At 49.1% G+C, this 25,755-nt stretch overlaps 1 protein-coding gene across 3 annotated transcripts in view; it reads left to right on the top strand.

Moving 5' to 3' along the window:
* The window catches only part of arhgef10la (Rho guanine nucleotide exchange factor (GEF) 10-like a), a 91,612-nt gene that overhangs the window by 30,031 nt on the left and 35,826 nt on the right, over positions 1–25,755 (top strand). For all 3 annotated transcript variants that reach the window (XM_077007709.1, XM_077007707.1, XM_077007708.1), the window contains 5 exons: positions 2,091–2,236; positions 3,035–3,207; positions 5,945–6,060; positions 8,499–8,626; positions 19,960–20,060. In XM_077007709.1, the coding sequence (XP_076863824.1) occupies positions 2,091–2,236; positions 3,035–3,207; positions 5,945–6,060; positions 8,499–8,626; positions 19,960–20,060 (664 nt within the window). The remainder of the gene's footprint in view (positions 1–2,090; positions 2,237–3,034; positions 3,208–5,944; positions 6,061–8,498; positions 8,627–19,959; positions 20,061–25,755) is intronic.

Raw genomic sequence — 25,755 nt, 5'->3', positions numbered from 1 at the left:
ACTTCCATTAGCCCATAAGCGCTCAATGAAATATTCATTCTTTGTCTTGAGCTATCGCAGTTACTGGGGCAAGAGAGATAAAGTGGTGCGTGGGAACCAGGCAGAGTTTCAGTGTCACTCTGACACCTCATCTGCTATCTTTCTCTCTCTCTTTCCCTCTCTCTTTTTCCCTCTCTCCTTTTCTCTCTCTCCTGTCTCCTTCTTTTTCTCTCTCTGGTTCCAATTTGCTCACAGTGACACACACACAGACACAACACACACGCCCATATACACAGACATACACACCCACATATACACAGACAGACACACGCGCACACACACACACACACACACGCATCTCCATTTTCACTTCCAAACACTCATGTATCAAAGAAGAGATGCTTTGGAAGATTATATATATATAGTGTGTGTGTGTGCTGTCTTTTCCTGCCTTTCCCTGCCACTGACTCAAGGTGGCGCTCATACTGTGTGCAAGACGGACGATCTGCGTGCCTGGTTCTTCTTCTTCTGGCTGGGGGTCTTAATTTTCCAATGCATTTCAACAAAGGCAGAGCTGTGTTCCCTGTTCCCAGCAGATTGTGATGCTCATTTTGTCTGATGCGATGTACGGCCTTGGCTTGGGAGGAAAAACAGATGCATTATTTATAGAACTGGTCTTTTGAATGATCAAGTACAAACACGCTGAGTTAGGTTCAGCTGATGGGCTGAAGGCCCGGGGGTTGATTGGTGTAATATGACGAGGCTCATGAGAGGCTTTCTTGTAAGGTCATTGTGAAGATGAGAGGGGAAGTGGATCAGCAGAAGCTGGTTGTTCTGTCGTCTGGAGCCCGTGGAGATGAGAGACATGGAGTTGACCCTCCACAGAACAGAACATGTTCACTTACTGCCATGTTTCGTGCTTTCTTGTCTGAAGACTTCTGGGGGTCTTCCGGGTCCTTGATATTGTCACATGGTCATTGGGCCCATAAAAAATGGAGATTGTAATTGGAGATTTTGTTAACACTCCAGAAAGTTCAGTGAATGATTACTGACCTGAGAAACACTTTTGGGGGGGGGAAGCATCATTAAAGCACACCCATGCTGTGTGTGTGCGTGTTTGTGTGTGTGTGTGTGCGCTTCTGTGTGTGTGTGTGTGTGTGTGTTCTGTGTGGACACATGCTGTAGGGTTTGTGTGGACAGGGGTCACCAGTCCTGTTCTGGACATCCTGCAGATTGCTGCAGAGTTCAGTTCCTGCATGTATCCTGGTTCCTGATCCAGCCGCTCACGGTGTTGGAGAAAACCATCAGGATGTGGTGTGTTAGATTATCGGGATGCGTGTGTGTTGGGCTTGGAGCTGCACTCTGCAGGCACACAGGTAGATTCCCAGTGAGTGCACGTGTTGTATGTGAGCTGGATCAGGTGTGTTAGAGGAGAGATGGAGCCGCACACGTTTTCTGTTTACGTCGAGTAGCAAGCACGTGGGACCCACACGTTGTCCTGTGTGCACGTGTTCATTCTGGCAGAGGCTGGTGCTGCTAACGCAGGTCATGACTTGGATCACCAGGCAACTCGTACCCTGACATATTGATAAACACGTACGCAGATCTCAATAAGAGCGTCTGCCAAATGTTGTAAACGTGACCTCTCACTTGAATAAACGTGCAGAGAGACTACGTCTGTGTGGTCACGTACAAGAGTGGTTAACGTGCAGGCAAAACCATGGGGTAGCTGGCAGCAAAGGTCAGACTTCTGTTCACACAAGCTTTAACGCTGCTCGTTCAAGCTGCTCGTGTGTGTGTGTGTGTGTGTGTGTGTGCATGCACACATTAAGCTTGTTGATTGCTTTTGCACTGTGGTCTTTCGAGGCAGTGTTTCATTACTAAAGCCTTATTGCTACATGGTACATTAGTAGGTTCTGAATTCCAGCTCTACATAAGTGCTGAATTGAGATATTCTCTCCATCGGCGCTCAATTCTATTTTTGACAGCGAAATTCTGACTTTATGATGAATTGTTGCTCTCTCCTTAGGTGCTGAATTCTGATGGTCTCTCTAGGTTCTGAATTCTGATGGTCTCTCTCTAGGTTCTGAATTCTGATGGTCTCTCCCTAGGTTCTGAATTCCGAGCAGAGCTCTTTGGTCCTGTGTGAAACACTGGTGGAGACTGTTTATGGCGAGCGGGGCCAGGTGCTGAAGTCGAAGGAACGCAAGGTCTTCCTGTTCACCGACGTGCTCGTGTGTGCAAACGTCAACATCAAGTGAGTCTTCCGCGGAAGGTCGAATTGCTGGCCCCGCCCCCTGTCCACACCCCCTCCCCCCCTACTCCGCCCCCTCGGGCAGCTCTGACTGATAGCACCTCATCAGACAGTCTGAGTGTGGTAGCATTAGACTCTCTGCCGCTGGGAGGAAGAGGGGTTAGCTGTAATGGCGAATACGCCACTCCGATTTGCGCTGAGTTAAATGGGCCTTCATTATCTGGGAACAAATGGCTGGGTGTTTAGCTACTGAAGTAAGGATTATACCCATAGATCATGGGCATAAAAGCTTCCTCCCCCCCTCCTCAAATAGATTATCTATGACAGCACCATTGATCACAATGGAGATGAGCAAGAAGTAAACAGCCAGGAGTCCCCCCCCCCCTCAAGCTCCCCCCCTAAAAGCTTGTGTTGACACTTTCTGGAAAACTGTTCTTTCATCTCTCCCAGTGATCACCAGTCCTTACCTTCTTAGGACACCGTTCTACCGGAGTTGACTTTGCTTGCCCTTTGAGAATCTTGACAAAGTGATCACAACGTTGATTGTGCGTTGTTGCTGGAATACATGAATAGCGATGAGTCCTCCAAACAGCCGGGGGGCGTCGGTCCCTTCTCCAGATTCACGGCGGATCAGACGGATTGTAATTTTGCCCCTCGTTCCTTTCATGAGGAGTCAGAGTGGCCTGTCGACGTTTATCTGACAGTGTTGAGTGCAGCGTTTGAAAGAGGAACTTTTGGGGAAAAGCGACAAGATTTCTGAATGGAGCTTCTCTCTTCTCACTACACCTTTTCTGCCACCAGGGGTCCCCCGGACATCAGCAGTCTGGTTCCGCTGGGTCCAAAGTACACTATGAAGTGGAGCGCCCCCTTGCTGCAGGTCCAGGTAGTGGAGGTTGGCCAGGACAGGAGCCAGAGCAAAGATGTGCCGCTACAGTATGGGGGTTTCAAGCGGTCGAGTAGCTCTTCGGCGTCAGGTAACCCCTCCTCCTCCTCCCACACCTTCTCCTACAGCCAGTAAACCAGTGGAAGTCTCACCTGCTCTTGGATTGAATCGAGCATTTTCTTGTGGGCCTATCAGCTGTTATATGGCCCTGGCGGATGAGTTTATCTCCTTGCCAATGTAGAGATAGAGAGAAACAACAGAGGCTTGGCCTAGGCAATCTCATTTCACTCTCTGATAGACCACAGACATATTTGCAGCATGGTCATCAATCTGCTCAGATTATTCTCCCCAAGGCCCCTCCACTTCCAATTAGAACAAGCAGGATGAAGCGATTGGAATCAGGGGTGAGTGAGCCTCACAAAACTACTGTGTTAGAGAGAGAGAGAGAGAGAGAGAGAGAGAGAGAGAGAGAGGGGCAAATGGAGATAGAGAGAAATACAGCAGGCATCATAGATAAATATGGCAGGGCAGTTGTTGATACGTAGTGTTATCGAGATGTGAAGGTGCGGGTGTTTAAAGTGGCTGCTTCATGACTGAGGTATTAATGCAGGCATCCCATGGGGCTGTACACACACACACACACACACACACACACACACACACACACACACACACACACACACACACACACACACACATACACACACACACAAACACACAGCCCTGATGGAAGAGGCCAATGAGATGACAGGAACTGTTTGCCTGCTCAAGCTCTGCTGTCAGCCACAGAAAGCTTCAACTCACTCTCTCCTCCTCTCCTTCACATCTTTTCTTTCTCTTTCTTACTCTTTCATCCCACAGTTTCTGCTTTCTCTCCCTCTGATTGATCTTTCTTTCACCCTCTCTTTCTCACCCTCTCTTTCTCACCCTCTCTCTTCCCCCTCTCTCTCTCTTTCCTCCCCCCTTTCTCTCTCCATGCTCAGTGACCTGTTTGGGTTCTCACTATCAACTCCAAGCTGCCATCCTGCTCATCATATCCCATCGTGTCCCTTCAACTTCTATTTATAGCTCTCTCTCTCTCTCTCTCTCCCCCCCCAGTCTGTTGTTGCAGCTGCTCCTTTCTCCTGTGATGTCACTGTGGGGTGCCTGAGCTCAAATCATATCCCATGTTTCCTAGTCTCACACATTTTTCATCTCCTGGTGGCCCTGGTGCTCTAATACACTGATGGAATAGGCTGGGGTCCCAGTGGCTTCAGACCTGCCATGGCTCCCTGTGTTCGGGGAGAGGACTTGGGCTCCGTTTGGCAACCCGGTTGTGCTGCGGTGATGATTGGGCTCGGAGAGCCTTGATGTGATCGAGTGGTGGAGGTGCACAATGGCTTCTGGTGTGTTGGATAATGGTGGCGACCTGCCAAGTAGGAGCTCCAAGCCACAGTGTTTGAATGGAGCAGGCAGATTACCGTGTTGGGCTGTAAAAAACCCCACTTCCAGCATACCGACCGGATTAAGCTGGATTACAAGGGTGCCTGCGCTCACCTCTGGAGCGTTGGCCGGGACGGCCTGTACACAGCGCCCCTGCTCCCTGCTGTGGGAAACCCCGCCATAGCTGCTGGGGCACACAGCGTTCACACAGTGCTGCAATATATCCCGCGCTCCACCGATGACAGATGTCGGCGCCGAAGACCCTGTTGGGTCTCCAAAGGTTGGCGAAAGAGGCAGAGAGTGAATGACAGAGTAAGAAATAAAGAGTGACACAGAAAAAGGGACAAATGGAGAGAGAGAGGGAGAAAGAGAAGATCAGTGAGGAGAGAGAGAGAGAGAGAGAGAGAGAGAGAGAGAGAGAGAGAGAGAGAGAGAGAGAGAGAGAGAGAGAGAGAGAGAGAGAGAGAATATGTAAGTAAGTGTGAAGTAGCCATTGAAAAGCTGCCCAGGCTGTAACTGCCTCCAAGTTGTAGTTCCCCCTCACCTTCACACACACCACACACCGCAAATACACACACCACACCACAGCCACGCATAAATACTCCAAACACACACGCACACAAGTGGCTTGATTATGAGTGGGTGTTGTCAGAACCAGACTCGCATGGCTGTTTTATCCAGCAAGGGGATTTAATTATGCGGTCCGTGTCCTGGGCGTGGGTCGGTCCCGTCGCCTGGATCTCTCTCTCTCACTATCGATTCCCCCAGGCTGGAGCTGAGGATGGTGGGAAAAAGGGGGGCGGGACTCGAATCGATGGCACATTTCACGTCTAATGAGACACCTGCGTTCTCCCCTCTGCCCTTAAAGGGGCTTCATATTTCCCAGTGACTTCACTTTTCTTTTTCATTCTCCCTCACGCCATCTTTTCAGATTTAGCTAGTGTGCTTCCACAAACAATGGAGCATCGATTTATCTTCCCCATTGATCTTCTTTGTTAGGGCTGGAAAGTATTGGCAAATGAAAGTTTTTTTGGCATGGGTCAAAGTTTTTAAAAGTTAAGGTTTCTGGAAGTTTCTGATTTGTTTTTCTTTTTTTTTTGGGTGGGGGGGGTTACTGAGATCAAAGGTCATTCCACAGGTTTACTGAGGTCAGAGGTCATTCTACACTAGCCTGTCTGCTAGTGAGGTGGGCCCAGAATGATCTTTGCTTCATTGTTCAGTTGGATAGAATAATGTGCTAATAATGTGCTTCAGTTCTTGCACAGAAGGCAGGTCACAGGACACGCAAACTGCTACTGGTATCTTTTATGAAGCAACAAAAGTTTTTTTCTTGCTGATACAGTACAGCACAATACAAATGATGAAGCCATTAATGTGTAATAAATGATGTGCTATTTGATTGACAGGCAAGGTGATCTTGGGTCCTCCCCGTCTGTATCAGGAACTGCAGATGTTACAGCATGACCTTTCAGTGGTGGAGCAGGTCACCCAGTTGGTGGGGACGTTACAGGGGACGTACCAGGTACTCCGCCCCCTCACGTCCCCCTCCCATATGTGTAGGATGACCTCATGTAACACAAGGGAATGTTTCTCTTCTGTGGAATGATGCAGTTTTAATTAACTTCATTTCCATCTTAAAACATCAAAATTCAGACGACAAAACGGAGCATGTCGATAAAAATATAAAAATCCAGGCAAGACGTAATGATCTCAGAGACAGAAGGCAGATCTTCCTCTCCAGAGCCTGATTAAGATGTGGTCAAGGAATCAGCCAAACGCTCAGGTCGATTGATAACTGCTTTGTTAGTGTCCTCCTGATGTGTGTCCAGCCTTTCTCTCTCTCCCCTACCACACCGAGCCATCCAGGAGAGTGAGCAGGGTGACACGGTGGAGGGTGATACTCCACCCCCCTGCTCTGACCCCCTCCGTTCCCCTGCCCCCTCTCAACACCTGCCAGGCTGGGGAAACATGGCCAGGGTTCTCAGGGTTATCTGGCCATCCCAGAACACTTCCCTACTGAACTCCTCTGCTGGCCTTCCACCAACCCAGACAGTATAACATGTCCAGTGAACAGAAAGATAGGATGAAAAAACAAACTTATTTGCAAGCTTCATGGATTTTGCAGTGGGGTTCATTGGATTTGGCTGAGGGCTGAAGGAGTAATTGTGTTCTAGGGAGGACTGCTGCTCCACCTTATTACTTCTCATATTTGCAAGTCTAAAGTGCAACAACAACAGACCCCTGTGCTTTAGAGGGGAAGTGAAGCTGATGTATGCGTGTACTCTGATGTGTGTGTGTGTGTACTCTGGTGTGTGTGTGTGTGTGTGTGTGTGGGTGTACTCTGATGTATGCGTGTACTCTGATGTTTGTGTGTGTGTGTGTGTACTCTGATGTGTGTGTGTGTGTACTCTGATGTGTGTGTGTGTGTGTACTCTGATGTGTGTGTGTGTGTCTACTCTGATGTGTGTGTGTGTGTACTCTGATGTGTGTGTGTGTGTGTGTGTACTCTGATGTGTGCGTGTGTGTGTACTCTGATGTGTGTGTGTGTACTCTGGTGTGTGTGTGTGTGTGTGTACTCTGATGTGTGTTAGTACTCTTATGTGTGTGTGTACTCTGATGTGTGTGTGTGTACTCTGATGTGTGTGTGTGTGTGTACTCTGATGTGTGTGTGTGTGTGTGTGTGTGTGTGTGTGTACTCTGATGTGTGTGTGTGTGTACTCTGATGTGTGTGTGTGTGTGTACTCTAATGTGTGTGTGTGTGTGTGTGTACTCTGATGTGTGCGTGTGTGTGTACTCTGATGTGTGTGTGTGTACTCTGATGTGTGTGTGTGTGTGTGTGTGTTAGTACTCTGATGTGTGTTAGTACTCTGATGTGTGTTAGTACTCTTATGTGTGTGTGTACTCTGATGTGTGTGTGTGTGTGTGTACTCTGATGTGTGTGTGTGTGTGTGTGTGTGTACTCGTGTGTGTGTGTGTGTGTGTGTACTCTGATGTGTGTGTGTGTGTGTGTACTCTGATGTGTGTGTGTGTGTACTCTGATGTGTGTGTGTGTGTGTGTACTCTGATGTGTGTGTGTGTGTGTGTGTGTGTGTACTCTGATGTGTGTGTGTGTGTGTGTACTCTGATGTGTGTGTGTGTGTACTCTGATGTGTGTGTGTGTGTGTGTACTCTGATGTGTGCGTGTGTGTGTACTCTGATGTGTGTGTGTGTACTCTGGTGTGTGTGTGTGTGTGTGTGTGTGTACTCTGATGTGTGTTAGTACTCTTATGTGTGTGTGTACTCTGATGTGTGTGTGTGTACTCTGATGTGTGTGTGTGTGTGTGTGTGTGTACTCTGATGTGTGTGTGTGTGTACTCTGATGTGTGTGTGTGTGTGTGTACTCTGATGTGTGTGTGTGTGTGTACTCTGATGTGTGCGTGTGTGTGTACTCTGATGTGTGTGTGTGTACTCTGATGTGTGTGTGTGTGTGTGTGTGTGTACTCTGATGTGTGTTAGTACTCTTATGTGTGTGTGTACTCTGATGTGTGTGTGTACTCTGATGTGTGTGTGTGTGTGTGTACTCTGATGTGTGTGTGTGTGTGTGTGTGTGTACTCTGATGTGTGTGTGTGTGTGTGTGTGTACTCTGATGTGTGTGTGTGTGTGTGTGTGTGTACTCTGATGTGTGTGTGTGTGTGTGTGTGTGTGTACTCTGATGTGTGTGTGTGTGTGTGTGTGTGTGTGTGTGTACTCTGGTGTGTGTGTACTCTGATGTGTGTGTGTGTGTACTCTGGTGTGTGTGTGTGTGTGTGTGTGTGTGTGTGTGTGTGTATATACTCTGGTGTGTGTGTACTCTGGTGTGTGCGTGTACTCTGGTGTGTGTGTGTGTGTGTGTGTGTGTGTGTACTCTGGTGTGTGCGTGTACTCTGGTGTGTGCGTGTACTCATATTTCTCATGCCTGCGTGTGTGTGTTCTGTGTTGAGAACCTAAACAGTGCAGTAGCGCAGGACTGGTGTCTGGCCCTGCACAGACTCATCCGCATCAAAGAGGACCAGATCCAGAGCGCCAACAAGTGCCGCCTTCGACTGCAGGTGCCCGGCCGACCCGACAAGTGAGTGACTCCCCTTCACACTACACTACACACCCCAGAACACTCCCCTCTGCTCCCCACCCTAGAACACACCCCTCTGCTCCCCACCCTACAGGGTACCTGCGGGTCCTTAAAAAGTCTTAAAATGTCTTAAATTTAGTTTTCCATATTCAAGGCCTAAAAATGTCTTAAAATGTCTGGAATTTTATGAGGGGAGGCATTAAATTATTATAAGTGTGTGTTGTTCAGTTGTTCTGGCGCGATGTGAACTTTGCCGAATCTAGCGCCCCCCCCTTTGCCGCCCCCCCCCCCCCCCCCCCCGGGAACACACCTGCATCCCCGGGGATAGTATTATTTTTTCTTGTGAGAGGTATTAAAAAGGTCTTAAAAGTCATTGAATTTGAGATTTAAAAATGTGCAGATACCCTGCCCTAGAACACTCCCCTCTGCTCCCCACTCCAGAACACTCCCCTCTGCTCCCCACCCCAGAACACTCCCCTCTGCTCCCCACCCTAGAACACTCCCCTCTGCTCCCCACCCTAGAACACTCCCCTCTGCTCCCCACCCCAGAACACTCCCCTCTGCTCCCCACCCTAGAACACTCCCCTCTGCTCCCCACCCTAGAACACTCCCCTCTGCTCCCCACCCTAGAACACTCCCCTCTGCTCCCCACCCTAGAACACACCCCTCTGCTCCCCACCCCAGAACACTCCCCTCTGCTCCCCACCCTAGAACACTCCCCTCTGCTCCCCACTCCAGAACACTCCCCTCTGCTCCCCACCCTAGAACACTCCCCTCTGCTCCCCACCCTAGAACACTCCCCTCTGCTCCCCACCCTAGAACACACCCCTCTGCTCCCCACCCCAGAACACTCCCCTCTGCTCCCCACCCTAGAACACTCCCCTCTGCTCCCCACTCCAGAACACTCCCCTCTGCTCCCCACCCCAGAACACTCCCCTCTGCTCCCCACCCCAGAACACTCCCCTCTGCTCCCCACCCCAGAACACTCCCCTCTGCTCCCCACCCCAGAACACTCCCCTCTGCTCCCCACCCCAGAACACTCCCCTCTGCTCCCCACCCCAGAACACTCCCCTCTGCTCCCCACCCTAGAACACTCCCCTCTGCTCCCCACCCCAGAACACTCCCCTCTGCTCCCCACCCTAGAACACTCCCCTCTGCTCCCCACCCTAGAACACTCCCCTCTGCTCCCCACCCTAGAACACTCCCCTCTGCTCCCCACCCTAGAACACTCCCCTCTGCTCCCCACCCTAGAACACGCCCCTCTGCTCCCCACCCTAGAACACTCCCCTCTGCTCCCCACCCCAGAACACTCCCCTCTGCTCCCCACCCTAGAACACTCCACTCTGCACCCCACCCGAGACCTCCATGCCCACCCCATTAAATCCACGAGTGCATATACACACACACACACACACACACACACACACACACACACACACACACACACACACACACACACACACACACACACACACACACACACCTGTACACAAACACACACCCTCCGTGCAAATGCAACCACATACACCAATCCACAATGATCAGTGATGAGTTTACACACCCCTCACACTCCAGCTGTGGAAGTATCAGGTCAGATGTTAGCTGTGATTAAGATAAACCACAGTGAAATGTACCATAGTGAGATAATAGCTAAAGTATGGGCAGAATAAAGTCCTTTGAGGTTATACAGAATTAATGGACTTTGGTGAGGAACTTCACACCGCTGTCGCCACTTGGCATGAGCCTCGTCAATATGTTTATCTGCTCCACTCCCTAGATGCAGTGCAGCTTCTAATCCAGCCTTCTAATCCAGCCTTCTAATGTTGTATGCTTTAGTATGAATGACCACTTAATGCTGTTTTCTGAGATCCCATCTCTGGCATAGAGAAAGATGTTTTCATATTTTCAGCAAAGCAAAAACAAGGCATTCCCAAGTTGTAGGTTAAAGCTACAATAGAAGTATGTATTGATATCTATTTAACATCTATTAAAATGTGGACAGATTCTGCACAGTGTCAACGTTCTCTAGGGAAGACAAATGTAATGACATTTTCTTTGGCCATTGTAGCTAAAACAACCAGCGTGTATAGAGTAGCACCTCCATATGAACAGAGGGATGAGCGTTTGCATATTGTGGTAAGAAAGCTATTAAGCATTTGATTCAGACACAAAACCTACAAAAATCTATTTTTCTTAATTCATAAGGCAGTCCAGAAGTCAGGGAAGAGGAAAACAGAGAGGAGGGGTGTGGAGATGATGAAGAGAGTCCAGGGAATAGGGGGTTGGCCCCTGATCATTAGCAGAGTGGACCGAGCCAAGAGTTTGTTTAATAATTAGGTCATGTTCTACTTACTTGATTGAACTAACCTGTTTTACACTTCATTGACTTTTTAGAGGAAGATCTAGAGCTTTATTTTCATAGACACAGTGCAGGAGCAGAAGCAGGTCATGTGACCACAACACAGGCCCACGTGGGTGTGTCAGAAACGGTGTTCAAGACTGGCTTAAACTCGCTCCCCTGAGCAGAGCAGTAAAGTTACAAACTGGGTTCGGTTTGACTGATCACATGATCAGCAGGTGTTGGTGGGTGTTCCAACGCAATATACAATCAGATGGATTTGTCTCGTTCCCTTTAAAAAGCAGAGGGTGGGCCAACAGCACAGTGCCAATGTGCAGGAGTGGCAGTGCAAATAATGTTCACGGATGAGGACACAGGATGTATTTGTCAGGTTCCAAGATAAAAGTCTCCCTGTTGAAATATATGACAGATGAAGCCGAACTACCAGGTCTGTTGAGATTAAGCTCAACTCATACAGTTGCATTTAGTGGCAATAGGAGAATAATATGATAATAATAATTTTAAGCAGCATTAACCATAATTATGGAATACATATTATTATCGTTTTATTGTTGTTCACTCTGATGACAATGCAATTAATATTTACATAATTGTGATATGACTAATGACATTTTTTTTTTTATTATATATTTTTTGCACACAATAAACACTCCAACTAATTCACATTTAATAGTCATAATGGAATTGTTTTTCCTTGAGGAAAAAAAAAATCATTATTTCCATATGGAACACTAGGAGGCACTAGACTTAATAATTCCCACAGAGGATGGACGAGGCTTGATTACTTTAAAAGAGGCTCTGTTAGGGAGAGATTTGACAGCTATCCATGCAGTCCAAAAGGAAAGATTTTCAGCAAAACCAGCATCACAAATATAACTGGCCTGAATACGATTCTTCAGCTCAGCATTTGGTGCTGTTGGAGCAGAACGTGAGCAGATGCAAAGCTCAGATTGGCAGAAGTAACGTCCACCTCAGACCACCTGAGATTACCCTGGAGGTCACGACTGGTTTGAAGATCCCATAGCCAAAGGGGCTTTTTCAGAGAAACGACTGATCTGGTAGAGAAGTGTGGCGGTGTTCTCCACACTCATCTCAACTCAGCAAGGAAGTATCCACATGGAGCTCCTTCCTACATGTCTGCTAAATGTCAAAATGAAACGATCAGCAGCTTGGGAAATGGTGTAAGGCGTTACATTATAAACGAGATGAAGGGTGATGGGTTCTTTTGGGTCTGTCTGGATGGAGCACCTGATGCCTCAAAACAAGATCAGGTGCCAGTAGTTCTCAGCTTTGTGGATTAGAAAGCAAAACATGAACTGGAATGTAAAGTTTGTGAACGAACGTTGAGCGTTGCAACAGTGACTGTTAACTGAAGCTGAACATCATTATAGCTATCATTATGAAGGGCTGATGTGTCATTTGCATCACATATTGGCCATTTCTGTCAAATGTGATGAAATATACATTAAGAAAAGCATGTTTGGTGCTTATGGTTATGGGATAAATAGGTGAACATGGATAGTGCATCTAAAAACCACGTCCATTTGGGTATAGGATGGACATTTCTAAAAGGTTTGGTGGACTCAAAAGCTGTCAAAAAATAAAAAGCGATCCAACATTTTCATTGGATTTTGTTGACTTCGTCGAGCCAAATGAATGAATGATACCACAGATGTGAGTCCAGTCAGCAGCCTCCAGGAATCCCTAAGTGATACGGGCCTATTGGGAAAAATGTCAAGGCGCAAGGCTGTGATGGATTATGTCGCCAGAGCAGGTCTGTACAAGGGAGTCCAGACTATCATAAAACACCAGAATGAGGAGGCGTCTTTGGGCCATTTTGCACGTCATTTGAACCTTGTTGCTGTGCTGTAAGAATACAGCCGCCTGTAACTTTTACTGTGGCTCTGCCACCGAGCAACTGATCTGGCGTCAGAGTGAGGGGACGGACATTTGCACAGTTGCCACGATGTTTCATGACCGCGGCCGAGCCGCTGGCGGTGCGATCCAATGAGTCATTTGAAGATGGTGGAATGAAAAGAAACAATGCAGGTGGATTTTCCACCGGAGAGAGGAAAAGAGGAGAGAGGAAGAGGAGAGACAACAGCTGGGATTTCGCACAGATCGACGAGGTAAAGGTCAGCTGGTATTTTCCAGCTTTGGATTGCAAAGCGGTTTACACTGTTCCCAGCGTGTCAGAGACGAGGTCAGACTTGCTCACGTAACACTTACAACACAAGTTGTCACAGAGCACCTTTACAAACGTATGGGCCCAGATCCGTAATGAGCAAGCCAATGGCGACGGAGGCAGGAAAAGTGTGTCTGACCTGAAATCTCCATGTAGCTATTACAAGGGAGATGTAAATACAGCACAAATTGAGACAGAATACAAGCTGCTGATCAATAGATTCCAAAGGGAGGATAACCCTCCCAACACACTTATGGGTAGTTTCAGTTATCTGCCCGAGAAGGACCTACTGACTGCCTACCCCTGAGATAAGTACACAATACCAGCTTCCCTCCTGTAGCAATGAAAGGAGCTTCCCTGCCCTGAAATGAACAGGCGGAGGGGCACACTGAGTCAGGACAGCATGTTTGACCTGATGGAGACCGCAGTGGAGGCTGAGTGATGGAGGAACGTGGACAGGAACGCAGGGCGGGACACGCTTTTTCTGTTACTTCGTCTCTTCGTGTCTGTATACGTACATGTATAGAAACATTTGCCTAAGACAACCCAACTTCTTGGAGATGTGCAGTTTTATACACGTGTTAAATATTTCGTAAAAATGTCAGTAAAGCATTAGATTTCTGCAGTGCTTTTGTGTTGTTTTTCCTTTTGATCTAGGTTACAGTCCATTTCTTGCCTCCACAAAAAACAAGGAATACGTGACTCCTCCGCACACACACACACGCACACACACACACAGCTGCTCCTGCATTGGCTTGTTTCTGGCCTGGCTGTGTGTGAAAAAGCAGGGAATGGCTGTTGTTCCAGGGAAACAGCACCTGTGGCAAATCTGTGCAACGGCTGCGGTCCTTGTGTTTGCCTGAAGGGCTGATTGTGCCCAAAAGGCTCAGCTCCAAATTACATTTGGACTTGGACTGAGGTTCAAATTACGTTTAGGCTCAATTATATGATCTGTAGGGTTTTTTTCTGTTGAAAGTCCACTTAAATCTAGGATTAAGCTTAATTGATATCTAGCCCTTAGTGTTTACATGGCCACGCACACACACACATATACGCACGCACGCACGCACACACACACACACACACACACACGCACACACACACACGCACACGCACACACACACTCCTGCCCAATGAGATGTAAAGGGCCCAGGCTGTTCAGTGTAATTCTCTGCACTTAATACAAGAACTGCCGTTGATGAATTCACCTCAGCCGTATCCGCGAGCCGGTCCGTATCCGCGGCGACGGCAAAAGATAATAGCGGGCGACAAATGTTCTAATGCGAGCCTGAGGCGGCGGTTACGATGATGGAGGATCCAGATGTCTCATTCTCTCCCCCACCCACCTCCACCAGCTCCACCTCCTGCCCCAGCCCCACTCTGTGTGCGGAGGCACTTTAGTCTGCGTTACATGCGGAGAGCACCAAACGCTTAGTCTCTTCATCCCGGTCGCGGCATTCAGCAGCAAATTGCGGCCCTAATGGAAGGGCTCGCCGGATCATTAAGCGATCATTCCTGAAATTCACTTCCTTCGGAGCTCTAGGAAAGATCGTCACCGGGGCTTGTGACCTTGGTGTGACGGCGTAGACGTATCGGTTTGGAAGCACTTCAGTGACACTTGCTACGCGGCTCCATCAATCCGGTTCACTTAGCCCAACTGCTGTCGGCTTCCGTTTGGAGCGCGGTAGTCATTTCTCCTGAAGTCTTTTCTAAGAGGAGCTTTTGATGCAGTGCTATTATGCCGCGTTTGGGAACGTGGGGTTGGGGGGGGGTGGTAAACGTGCGTTGACGGCGGCTGTGCGGGTTTTCACGCCGTGCTGCACCTGGATGTGCTTATCCGCGCAACGTGGGGAGGGCAGGAAGTGTCATTGGGAAGGACGGCTAGGGGAGGAGGGGGAAATGAAGACGGATTAGCGCGGGATCCGGGCGGGAGAGGGAGGACCGCCCACGAGAACAGGCACGACGTGGGCGGGGGGAGAGAAGCGCGAGGAGGAGGGGTTTGCTTACTTACAGGAACTGGGGACAAACAGCAGGTGCAACGCGACAAGGGTGCCGACAGTCGCCGAACACTCTGGAGACATAACGGCGGCTTGTGGCACTCGGAGACGGAGTTTTGTTACCCAGCTGGAGAGCAAAAGCTACGCCCCGCCGCACGGCAAGCGTTGGTGAGGCACCCCCAGGCTGAGAGGATCCCAGGTGGAGATGCATGCAGCCCCTGCTCCACCAATCCAGCATGACAGGTGGAGTGGTGGTGCATATGTCTCGCCCCGGTGGGGATGGTAGACCCAGTCTGCTCTGTCACATGTACACAGACGCAGGAGCGGGCCTCTCCGAGCAGGTAGCACCGCAGGCGCCGGGGGTTTAACGAGCTCTGGCTCCGAGGGGATGGGGGTGTTTGGGGCGGGTGGGGGGGACATGGAGATGAGAGAGACAAACCTGCCAGAAAACCTCACACTGCTGCTGGGGGGAGCGTTGCATCCAGGCTCCGAACTCAGCCGCTCCGATCCAACTTCGCTGTTGTTTCATTGATCTAGCTGATATTTGACATGTTCCATGTTCTATGACATGTTCTTGTGTTAAAAAAACATAACAACCGTAACGGGTCATTTGGATCAGGTGTAGAAGAAACTCAGAGTCCCAGTGTTCAAATATGTTGGTAAACACACCCAGTAGGGCCAGTTGTTGAGCAGGACAGCATGTCTGAGGCAGTAATGGTGTCCCACCAGCGCACATCTGCCCGTCGAAGCACACGCCTCCTGGGTGGGCAGAGGTTGAATGTGGGGAGGCCGTGGAGGTCAGTGTGAAGCTGTGTGGTTGGGTGTTGGGGTCAGGGCTGGAGGGGCACGAGGTGGGTGTTGGGGTCAGGGCTGGAGGGGCACGAGTTGGGTGTTGGGGTCAAGGTTGGAGGGGCACGAGGTGGGTGTTGGGGTCAGGGCTGGATGTTGGGGTCAGGGCTGGAGGGGCACGAGGTGGGTGTTGGTGTCAGGGCTGGAGGGGCACGAGATGGGTGTTGGGGTCAGGGCTGGAGGGGCACGAGTTGGGTGTTGGGGTCAGGGCTGGAGGGGCACGAGGTGGGTGTTGGGGTCAGGGTTGGAGGGGCACGAGGTGGGTGTTGGGGTCAGGGCTGGAGGGGCACGAGGTGGGTGTTGGGGTCAGGGCTGGAGGGGCACGAGGTGGGTGTTGGGGTCAGGGTTGGAGGGGCACGAGGTGGGTGTTGGGGTCAGGGCTGGATGTTGGGGTCAGTGCTGGAGGGGCACGAGGTGGGTGTGGGGGTCAGGGCTGGAGGTGCAGCAGGTGGGTGTTGGGGTCAGGGCAGGCAGGTGTCATGACGGGTATCCCTGAGGTCATGCCGTGGCTCCATGTGCAGCCTGCACCTCCCCTCCTGTTCCCTCCACACCGGGCCAAGCCAGACAGCAGCATGCCGCCTTCTCCAGGCAGACGAGCCGTCACAGGCAGCCCCAAACAGATCAGGGATGTGGCGGGAATCTCAAGTCCCGCTTGGTTGCAGCTCCTGCATAATCATGACAGCTGATCATTGAGACTAGCTGCTGGGCCTTTTAGTTTTCGCTTTAACAACCTTTTGGGCCTGTTCTTCCTACTGCGCTGAACATCATTAGAATGAAGACATGCTCTCGGGACATGCACGTAGACAGGCGGCTGTACAGACAGACAGGCTCTCAGGACACACACGTCGACACACGGCTATGCAGACAGACAGACTCTCAGGACAGGTTTGGAGACATACGGCTATACAGACAGACGGGCTCTCAGGGCAGGCACGTAGACAGATGGCTGTACAGACAGATGGAAGCATATCTTCTGTGCTTCAGCAGTTGAGTAACCTCTGTAATATCTCACTAGTTACCTCAGGAGATTCTCAGTAGTTACCTCAGTTGTTTCTCAATAATTACCTCAGTAGTATCTCATCAGTAACCTCGGTAGTATCTCAGCAGTATCCTCAGTCACGTTTTTGTGCAAAGTTCTCCATGAGAGTGGATCGCTGGCATTTGTTACACAAGTATCCCAGTGTAAAGTGTCTGAGGAGGAGGCCGTTCCTGAGGTAGATGTCCTGACACTGACCCAAGTCCTGAATCAGGCCCGTTCCTCGTTTTGAGCCTGTTAAATTTGGTGGGCAGGTGGTAGGAGTGTGCACTGATGAATGTTGCACTGGGTTTCATTCCAACATCTGTCCTGTCCTTCTGCATTACTATCACCCTCCTGCCTCCCTGGCCACACACATACACACACACACACACATATATATATACACACACACACACACACACAGTAAAGTGGGAGAAACTCGGGCGTGTGCTGTTTATGGTATCAGGAGAGCTGCGGAGGCTGGAATTATCTTCGGAATCAAATTAGTAACGAACCGCGCTCACTGTCTGACTCCTCCCCTCACTGCCCCCCTCCTCCCCCCACTGCCCCCCTCCTCCCCCTACTGCCCCTTACTCCTCCCCCCACTGCCCCCCTCCTCCCCCCACTGCCCCTTACTCCTCCCCCCACTGCCCCCCTCCTCCCCCCACTGCCCCTTACTCCTCCCCCCACTGCCCCCCTCCTCCCCCCACTGTCTGACTCCTCCCCCCACTGCCCCCCTCCTCCCCCCACTGCCCCTTACTCCTCCCCTCCTGATCTACTTTAATTTCATCTCTAAAAAAGCCTTCTGCCACGTTTGGAGGAAACGTGCAGTGTTAGTGATGTTAGCAGCAGTTTGCTGGAAAGAGCTAGAACCTCTGTCTGCATTTTCTATGCTTATTAGTGTATTCAGAAGGGTTGTGTTCCTCTCTCTCTCTCTGTCTCCCTCCCACCCATTTCCATCCTTCTGCCTGCCTGTTTTAGCCGTGTGGGGACGTGAATAATAAGCAGTCAGAGGTGGACGCTGTGACGGTGGGCTAGGCAGCCGCACCCTGTTCTCCAGTCAATTACCTTCTAATGATGACTGAGAGGGAATCGGCTTGCTCTCCCCGAGCCACAGCTCAGAGAGGCTCTTCAGCGCGTCAGCCGCTCTGTTTTCACACGTGCTGAATGCACACTCAAGTAGAGGGTCTGTCATGTGTGCTGTGGTAGTAGTGCAAAGGCACGCTCACCAGGGATCGGCACATCCAGCTTAGAATCAAGACTCTCACTCTGGAGTTGGTTCAATTTTAGCACCAGGTTGTTCACTCTAAGGTGAATGCGGTGCCTTTCACAGAGCAGGACCATATGGACTGGAGTGTCTCCTGTAATTACTTCCTTGGTAACCTTCCTCTGGGCCGCTTCGCTCGGTGTTTGTTCATGCAGGCTGAGAGTTATTGGCGTTGCACCGGCAGGTGTGCTGGTCGAGTTCTAGGCCATTAACCTGGCCATTTCCTCGGCTCCGTGTGGGAATTACAGGAGAAAAGCTCGACTCCGGTCTCCGCCACGCCTGCTCTGCCCGCCCCGATGCCCCACGTCCTCTCTGACCTTCATTTCATCACCCCGATCCCTATTAAATTGGGGAGGAAGAAGCAATTCATCATGGCTCCATGGTTTGGCCACTCTCCTTATATCTCTTCCCCCTTTTCAAAAGCCCTTCCCCAACACCGTTTCCTGCGTGCTGCTACGCAGAGGACCGCAACCCAGCGGAGGAGCCGGTCCTCGTGGTCAGAGGGTCGGCTCCGCTCCCCGGCCTCTCTCATGACACCCATGGGCAGCCATCACACCACACTGCCTCTGCGCTGTCTTATAATGCAGGCAATTGTGCGGGGTGACTTCTGCTTCTGAGCCTGTGGAACACAGTTCAATTAAAAACTTGTTAGCAGTGACTTATGTAGGAGGTGTTGCGTAAGATATTGTGGTAAATAAAGGATTGCAGCGAGCACCAGAGTACTGGTCCATTTAACATAGAAGAACTTACCAGTGCAGTGTTCATTTATATGAGAAGAGGTTTGATTGTTTAAATTAAATAGTTTCTTTGTAAGAAACCTGCAGTCTGCTTTTGATATCAGAGTGCATGAACAGAGAAATGCAATAACAAAAGTTTGCAAAAAAAAATACAAAAAGAAATTTGCACATGAATGCAAAGGAAGTGTAAAGATAAGAATATGAAAATGGTGAAGAAGTTCTGGATAGAAGGTAAAGGCAGTAGAGTGGTGGAGGAGGAAAGACTTCCGTAGGGGTCAACATAGTTCAGATCATCAGAGTCATGGTCTAATAATGGAACGTTCACAGATATGGCAGATCCGAGCTAAAGTTATTAAAGTTATATGAACATGAGATGTTTAATAAAATATCCACGCTGAAGCTACGAGGGAACTGTATTTACTCTGTACCAATAGCTTTGGTCAAAGAGCTTCTGGGCTCCACTTGGGAATGTATTGCATATGAAATTGGAAGATGGGTTAAAGTGAGTTGTATGGAAAAAGCTGTGTCCACAGAATCGCCAGCTTCAACTCACTAGCTTTGACTCACTAGCTTTGACTCCGTAGCTTTGAGTAATAGTGGACTTTCAGTGAGATTGTGGAGTCTGCTGGAATATGTTCTCATATATTGTCACCTTCACTTCATCGTCATAATCAAACTGTTACCCAAAATGTTAATGCTAGTTTGTGGAACACATCTGACAGACTGGGTAAGTGACCCAGATTTCTGCTGTCCTCGTGGTCATCTTGCGATCAGGATCACTGTGATTAGGATCTTTAATTATAGCTGAGTAGGTCCCAGGCAAAAACACACCAGGGCTTGGGAATGTTTAGCAGCCCAGTTCAGAGTTACTGTAGGTCATGCCTGCTGTCTCGTCTAAACTGTCTGTCTTTGTGGTTTCAGGTCTGGACGGCCAGTCAGTTTTGTGGTGGTGTTCAACACCCCCAGTCCCCTCAGCAAGATCTCGTGGGTCAACCGACTTCATCTGGCCAAGATAGCCCAGAGTGAGTCCTCCTTTCTAGTTGCTGTTACGAACCCTCCCACTCGGGTGACACGCCACGCTTTTGGCGTTTGGTTTGAAGAGCCGGTTGACTGACAGGCACTAAATGGAACGGCTGATGCTCGCAGCTGGGCGGTTTTCTCTTTCCAGCTCATCCGCAAGTTCACTAGAAGAAAGACGATTTCTATGACATTCTTCTGACTGACCTTTTTTCCACTGTGTGGACCGTAGGCGTGGTTGGAATGTGGGGGGATGCAGGATAAGACCTCTCAGCGCACTGTGAAGCAGGCAGCCATGAAAGCTAAATTCCTGCCAGAACAGTCTGGCTATCATATCTCCGTTATTACAAGGCTGACATGTCTCGCTTTCTTTCATGCATTTTTGCCTTTCTGTTGTGTTTGGCATCTTTTTGATCAAGCATGTTCTATCTTGACCTTATCGTTACATAAAGCTGCTTTAATATGCTTTAACCTTAGAGACAGGGACATTTATCCATTCATCCATCCATATATTTGTTTTGTTTGCCCTGGACCCTTTTCTACCCCCTTCCTTTCCTACCCTCTCGCACTGTGTGCCCACCCCATCATTATCATTATCATGCCATGGTAAAGGGTCTCGTGGACAGCTCTCGGAAGGCCCCTGCTTTAACAGTTCATCCCGCACATTCCCATTTACACACACACACACACACACACACACACACACACACACACACACACACACATTAACATACATTGTCTACATTGCTGCTAAGGCTTATGTAGCTGCCTCTGTTTAAATGCTGGTCCGAAGCTTCTTTAAGCTTCTGCCAATGCTGAATATGAACCCGGGACGATGTGGAAACACTGTGTGTGTACACTGCCATGTATCCCATAATGCACTGCAGAATCTTTCCACTTTCCAGGCAGCTTTAAAGTTACGGAACCTAAGAAACAGGTGGGGCATTTTTGCTTAAAAACAGCATGTGGTGTGATAAGTGTTCCGTCATTCACTGTGTGACCACTGACTCAGTTAGGGGTGAAGGGACAGAGAAAGTCAGATCATGAGTTCAGTGCTCAGGGAGGGTGGAGAGAGAGAGAGAGAGAGATGGTTGGAGGGAGGGAGAGAGGGAAGGGGTGGGAGAGAGACGGAGAGATCATGAAAAGCACCACTCAACAACATCTTTTAGTTCAGCAGAGTGGCCTTGGCGTACTGATGCCATATTGTGAATGCAGCTGTACTGTACTGGGCTGTGCGTGCAGATTCGGGCTGTTGGAGTGCACACTGTGTCTAATGCACCAGCGGCATGGAGGTCGTCCTTGCAGCAAGGCACAAAATGGCTCAGTTTGATGCCTACATTGATGAGAATTCAAAGACAAGTAGCCAAGCTACTGCGAATTGTCAGTTTGGCACTCGGTAGTTGAAAAACACATAAATCTGTATTTCGGAGAAATATTTTAGCATCCTTATCTGATTTCTATTCATAGCAGGACCCAGACAGACAATCACTTTTTTGTTTTAGAAGATTGCCAGTATTTTGGTGAATTGTTGTGTTCAGCGTAGCGGCAGGAGAAGACTCCCGCCAGCCCTGGGTTGGCTTCACAGGCATCGGGTGGTGAAAATGGTTTTATGGTGATGAGCCAATAACAGGCATGCCTGACACTAAGTGGGTGTTGGGAGAGAAAGTGGCACGATCCCCGAACCACAGCTAACTAGCGACAGAGAGGAAGTGACAAACATTTCTCAAGAGGTTTTCTGGGGGAAATGTTTGTTTCTTTGTCTCTGCTGTTGCTAAGCCCCATGGAGATGCTGTTCTGATGTTCTGAATCCTGAAGGTGCCGCCAACGTCAACCTTGTCCCCACCATGACTCAGTCTTGCTATTGCTATGGCAGCCAAAATGTAGCAAGCAGAGCAGACGCAAGACTCTGCTGGAGTCACTAGCTCACACGCCCCAAGCCACACCCACCAGGTCAGACTTAACCAAGCCACGCCCACCAAGCCACACCCAATCCCCTGCAGAGGTGGGGAAAGGAGATCTCTTCCTCAGACTGGAAGAGGGCAGAGAAGCAGCTTTGTGTGGCACTGTGTCCATCTACCGTGGAGCTGTGTTCCCCTTGAAGTAGGAGCCCCACTGCTCTATGGGGGCCTTAATAAAAGCTCCAAGGCGCCAAGTCTAATTATTATTCTCAGTCCAGGCGGCATTAATGAGGGTGTTGGGAGTGTGTGGAGCTTTACCAGCCTGAGAGGGAGAGCAGAGGAGTGAGGAGAGGAGCTTAATACACACACACACACACACACACACACACACACACACACACACACACACACACACACACACACACACACACACACTGAGGAGTGAGGAGAGGAACTTAATATATACACACACACACACACACAAAACATATAATTAATTAATTAATTTATTTATTTTATTTTATTTTTTCACACACAGGAGTGAGGAGAGGAGCTTAATGTAGGCCACAGTTACTGGGTCATCCACACATACATATACACACATACACACATATACATATATGCACACACACACAAGCATATACACAATTATAAACACACAGGCAGGGAGACAGAAGCAGCACTCCGTCTCGGGCAGAGATAGGTTTGAAATTATATGTATTGGAATCGGCTGGTGGGATATGGAGCATGTGTGGAGAGATGTTGTCTGTGTGTACATTGTTTGTGTGTGTGTGTGTGTGTGTGTGTGTGTGTGTGTGTGTGTGTGTGTGTGAGCACTGTTGAATCTGGCTGTGCGATTGCATGTGTGTGAAGAAGAGAAAAAAAGGAAGTGCAGGGAGAAGTAGTTCAGACTGAGTGAGAGGAGAAAAACACAGTGTCAGACACTGTTGAAATGGGTTAGGATGAAGGGTAGATCAGTGCAGAGAGAGAGAGAGAGAGAGAGAGAGAGAGAGAGAGAGAGAGAGAGGGGTAGTGTGTGTGCTGAACATGAGTGCTTGTATGTGTACGTGCCCGTGTGTGTGTGTGTGAGAGAGAGAGACGAGCTGAAGATCACACACTGATTGAGACCGGCCCTCGGAGCTGCCTAAGGCATTGTGGGTGAGATGCGGGCGGTTAGCGTCTGCGGCGTGCCCCTCGGTCTCAGTGGCGCACTCCCCATCTCCTCTCGCCCGCATCGATGGCCGTTGCCACGTCTCCAGCAGCGTGGTGGGCTCCACCGCCCTCCGCCGTCCGTAGCTGCGGCCTCCGTAGTGGCCCATCGCCCGCCTCACCCTCTAAACGCCCGGGAACGAAGCCGTGCGGTCGTCATAGCAACTGCAATTATCTCAGCTTCTTTGGCCAAACGTGAGCGACCGGCATTGCGCTCTGCTGCCGGGGGGAAAAGAAAGATAGCGGCCTGTGTTTTTCCCCCGTCTCTGAGCTTCCACGTGGGGGACGGCAGCGTGAAGGTCCAGACGGACTCCGCCTGGCATCTCTGGGCACTCGCTTGGCCGTGAAAATGAACAGGCTGACAGAGCCAATGTAAACGCTGAGGCCAGGACTTTGTACATGTCTTTCTGCTCTGTGTTTGATTATAGTGTTAGTAGTGTAGTGTTTGATTATAGTGTTAGTAATGTAGTGTTTGATTATAGTGTTAACAGAATATTTTGCTCAGTGTTAATAGTGTAGTTATTGCTTATAGTGTTAATGTAGTTGCTATATTGTTATAGCAACTGCTATATTGCTATATTATTTTTTCATATTTCCTTTTTTTTTTATAACTTATCAAATCAAAACCAAAGTTCAGGTCACAAGTTCAGGTCACCAAAGAAGGATTATGGGCATCTTACCTCTGAAAGACCACATTAATTCCCGAAAACATTTAAAATGTAATACTTATTTTATTATTTAAGACATCAGAAAACCTTTTTCAGAACGTCTTCTACACTGCAGATCTGTAGTGGCCATACTGTGTGTGTAAGTCTTGCTGAGAAGCTGGTTCTGGCTGCGGTTATGATCAGTAAACATTGCATGAATTCAATTAATGTTTCCTAAGCTTTGCATTGATCCCGTTAACATGGTTAGAGCAATGAGAGGATTTTGTTCAATACCGATAACGTGTAATTAGACCGAAAGCCTTACCACCCCATTTTTCTGTTTATTTACTGAGCTCCCTGAATAAGTGCATAGTCCATGAAAGCGCTTGTGAGCTATTATCTGCGGTGATATACAAAAACAAAACAACAAACACATGAAGAAGAATACTGCCCCCCCACCCACCCCATCATTATTGTTCTGTAGGGGCCAGGTGTTAATTAAAAACTTGAGTTTGTGCACTGTATTGAGGGTGAAGCCATGCGGAGGCGTGCAGGAGGCGGAGCTTGATCACCACCACTACCACCGCCACGCCCACCGCCACGCCCACCACCACGCCAAAGAGAAGGCTGTCTTCCCAAAGCACCTTTCCTCAGAAGACCGACCCCACTGTGCCTGCAAGATCAGCACAGCACTATGTCTTTGATGGATGCCTGCAATTAGGCATTCAGGAGGTATTAAAAAGCTGTTAGACGCCTACGCGGCGTGGCGAGTCACGCGGCGGAAGGGCCTTAATAGTTGTTGTCACCACATTTGCCTGTAATGGTTTACTATAAGTGTGAACTCCTAAGACGGCGTAATGCTGAGTTACAGTACTAATATAAGAGCGCTGGACCCGGACCCTGGATAAAGGTCTCTAAACTGCAGTATTAGCTCTGAGGAAGAATATTAGGCCAACACTCCTTAATGAAGGAACATCGGTGTCACCGATTGACTGCAGCACTGGGGAAGCGAGCGCACATCTGTGGCCTTTATATCTGACTGAAGCAGTTGGTGGATGTTAATAATAGATGAACGATCCTGTGGGTTCGTAAGTGGTCTCCATACAGACGACCTGAAAAAAGACACACAATGGCACTGCTGTCTCGAGGAATATCAGCTCCTCGTTCTGGCTCGGAGCGGAGGTGTATGTTTCAGGAGGGGCGGCTGTCTGCTCTGCACACCTGTCGAATCCATTCAAGTCTTGGCACAGTACCAGACTCAACAGGAGGCCTGTATCATTAGTGGTCATTTGCACAGAAGTTTAAATAAGATTCTATGCTTATACAAATCTCTTTTCTGTTGGTTTCACAACATGAAAGCTCACAACTGCATGCTGGGATGCTTGTAAGGCCTCAAAAGGAAAGCTCCCTTAGTTGGCTTTCACTCCCCGCCCCCTCTCTCTGATTGGTTGGGGAAAGACGTACATCTCGCCCTACCCTGACAAGAGAGTTGATGTTTGCTTGTCCTCAGTTAAGCTGCTTCCAGTTTTGCTTCCATTTTGAGATGTGGCTTGAGGCTGCATTATTAATGATAGACTAAGTGAGACTGAGGTGTGTGTGTGTGTGTGTGTGTGTGTGTGTGTGTGTGTGTGTGTGTGTGTGTGTGTGTGTGTGTGTGTGTGTGTGTGTGTGTGTGTGTGTGTGTGTGTGTGTGTTGGTGGAGGTTGACTAAATCATGCCAGCTTGCCGCCTTCCGTAGCTCTCTGTGCAACAGTACCTTGTGAATGTATTTACCCCCTTGGTGTTTTTCCTGTTTTGTTGCATTACAACCTGGAATTAAAAATGGATTTTTAGGGGGGGTTGTACCATTTGATTTACACAACATGCCAACTGCTGTGAAGGTTTTATTGTGACAAAAATAATAATTAAGACAAAGAAAACAATAGAAATCTTTATTGTACATAAAT

The sequence above is a fragment of the Brachyhypopomus gauderio genome, chromosome 1, assembly GCF_052324685.1.
Source record: "Brachyhypopomus gauderio isolate BG-103 chromosome 1, BGAUD_0.2, whole genome shotgun sequence".
In the NCBI taxonomy this organism is placed as follows: Eukaryota; Metazoa; Chordata; class Actinopteri; order Gymnotiformes; family Hypopomidae; genus Brachyhypopomus; species Brachyhypopomus gauderio.
The sequence above is the reverse complement of the archived record's forward strand: the minus strand, read 5'-3'. Positions and strand labels throughout refer to the sequence as shown.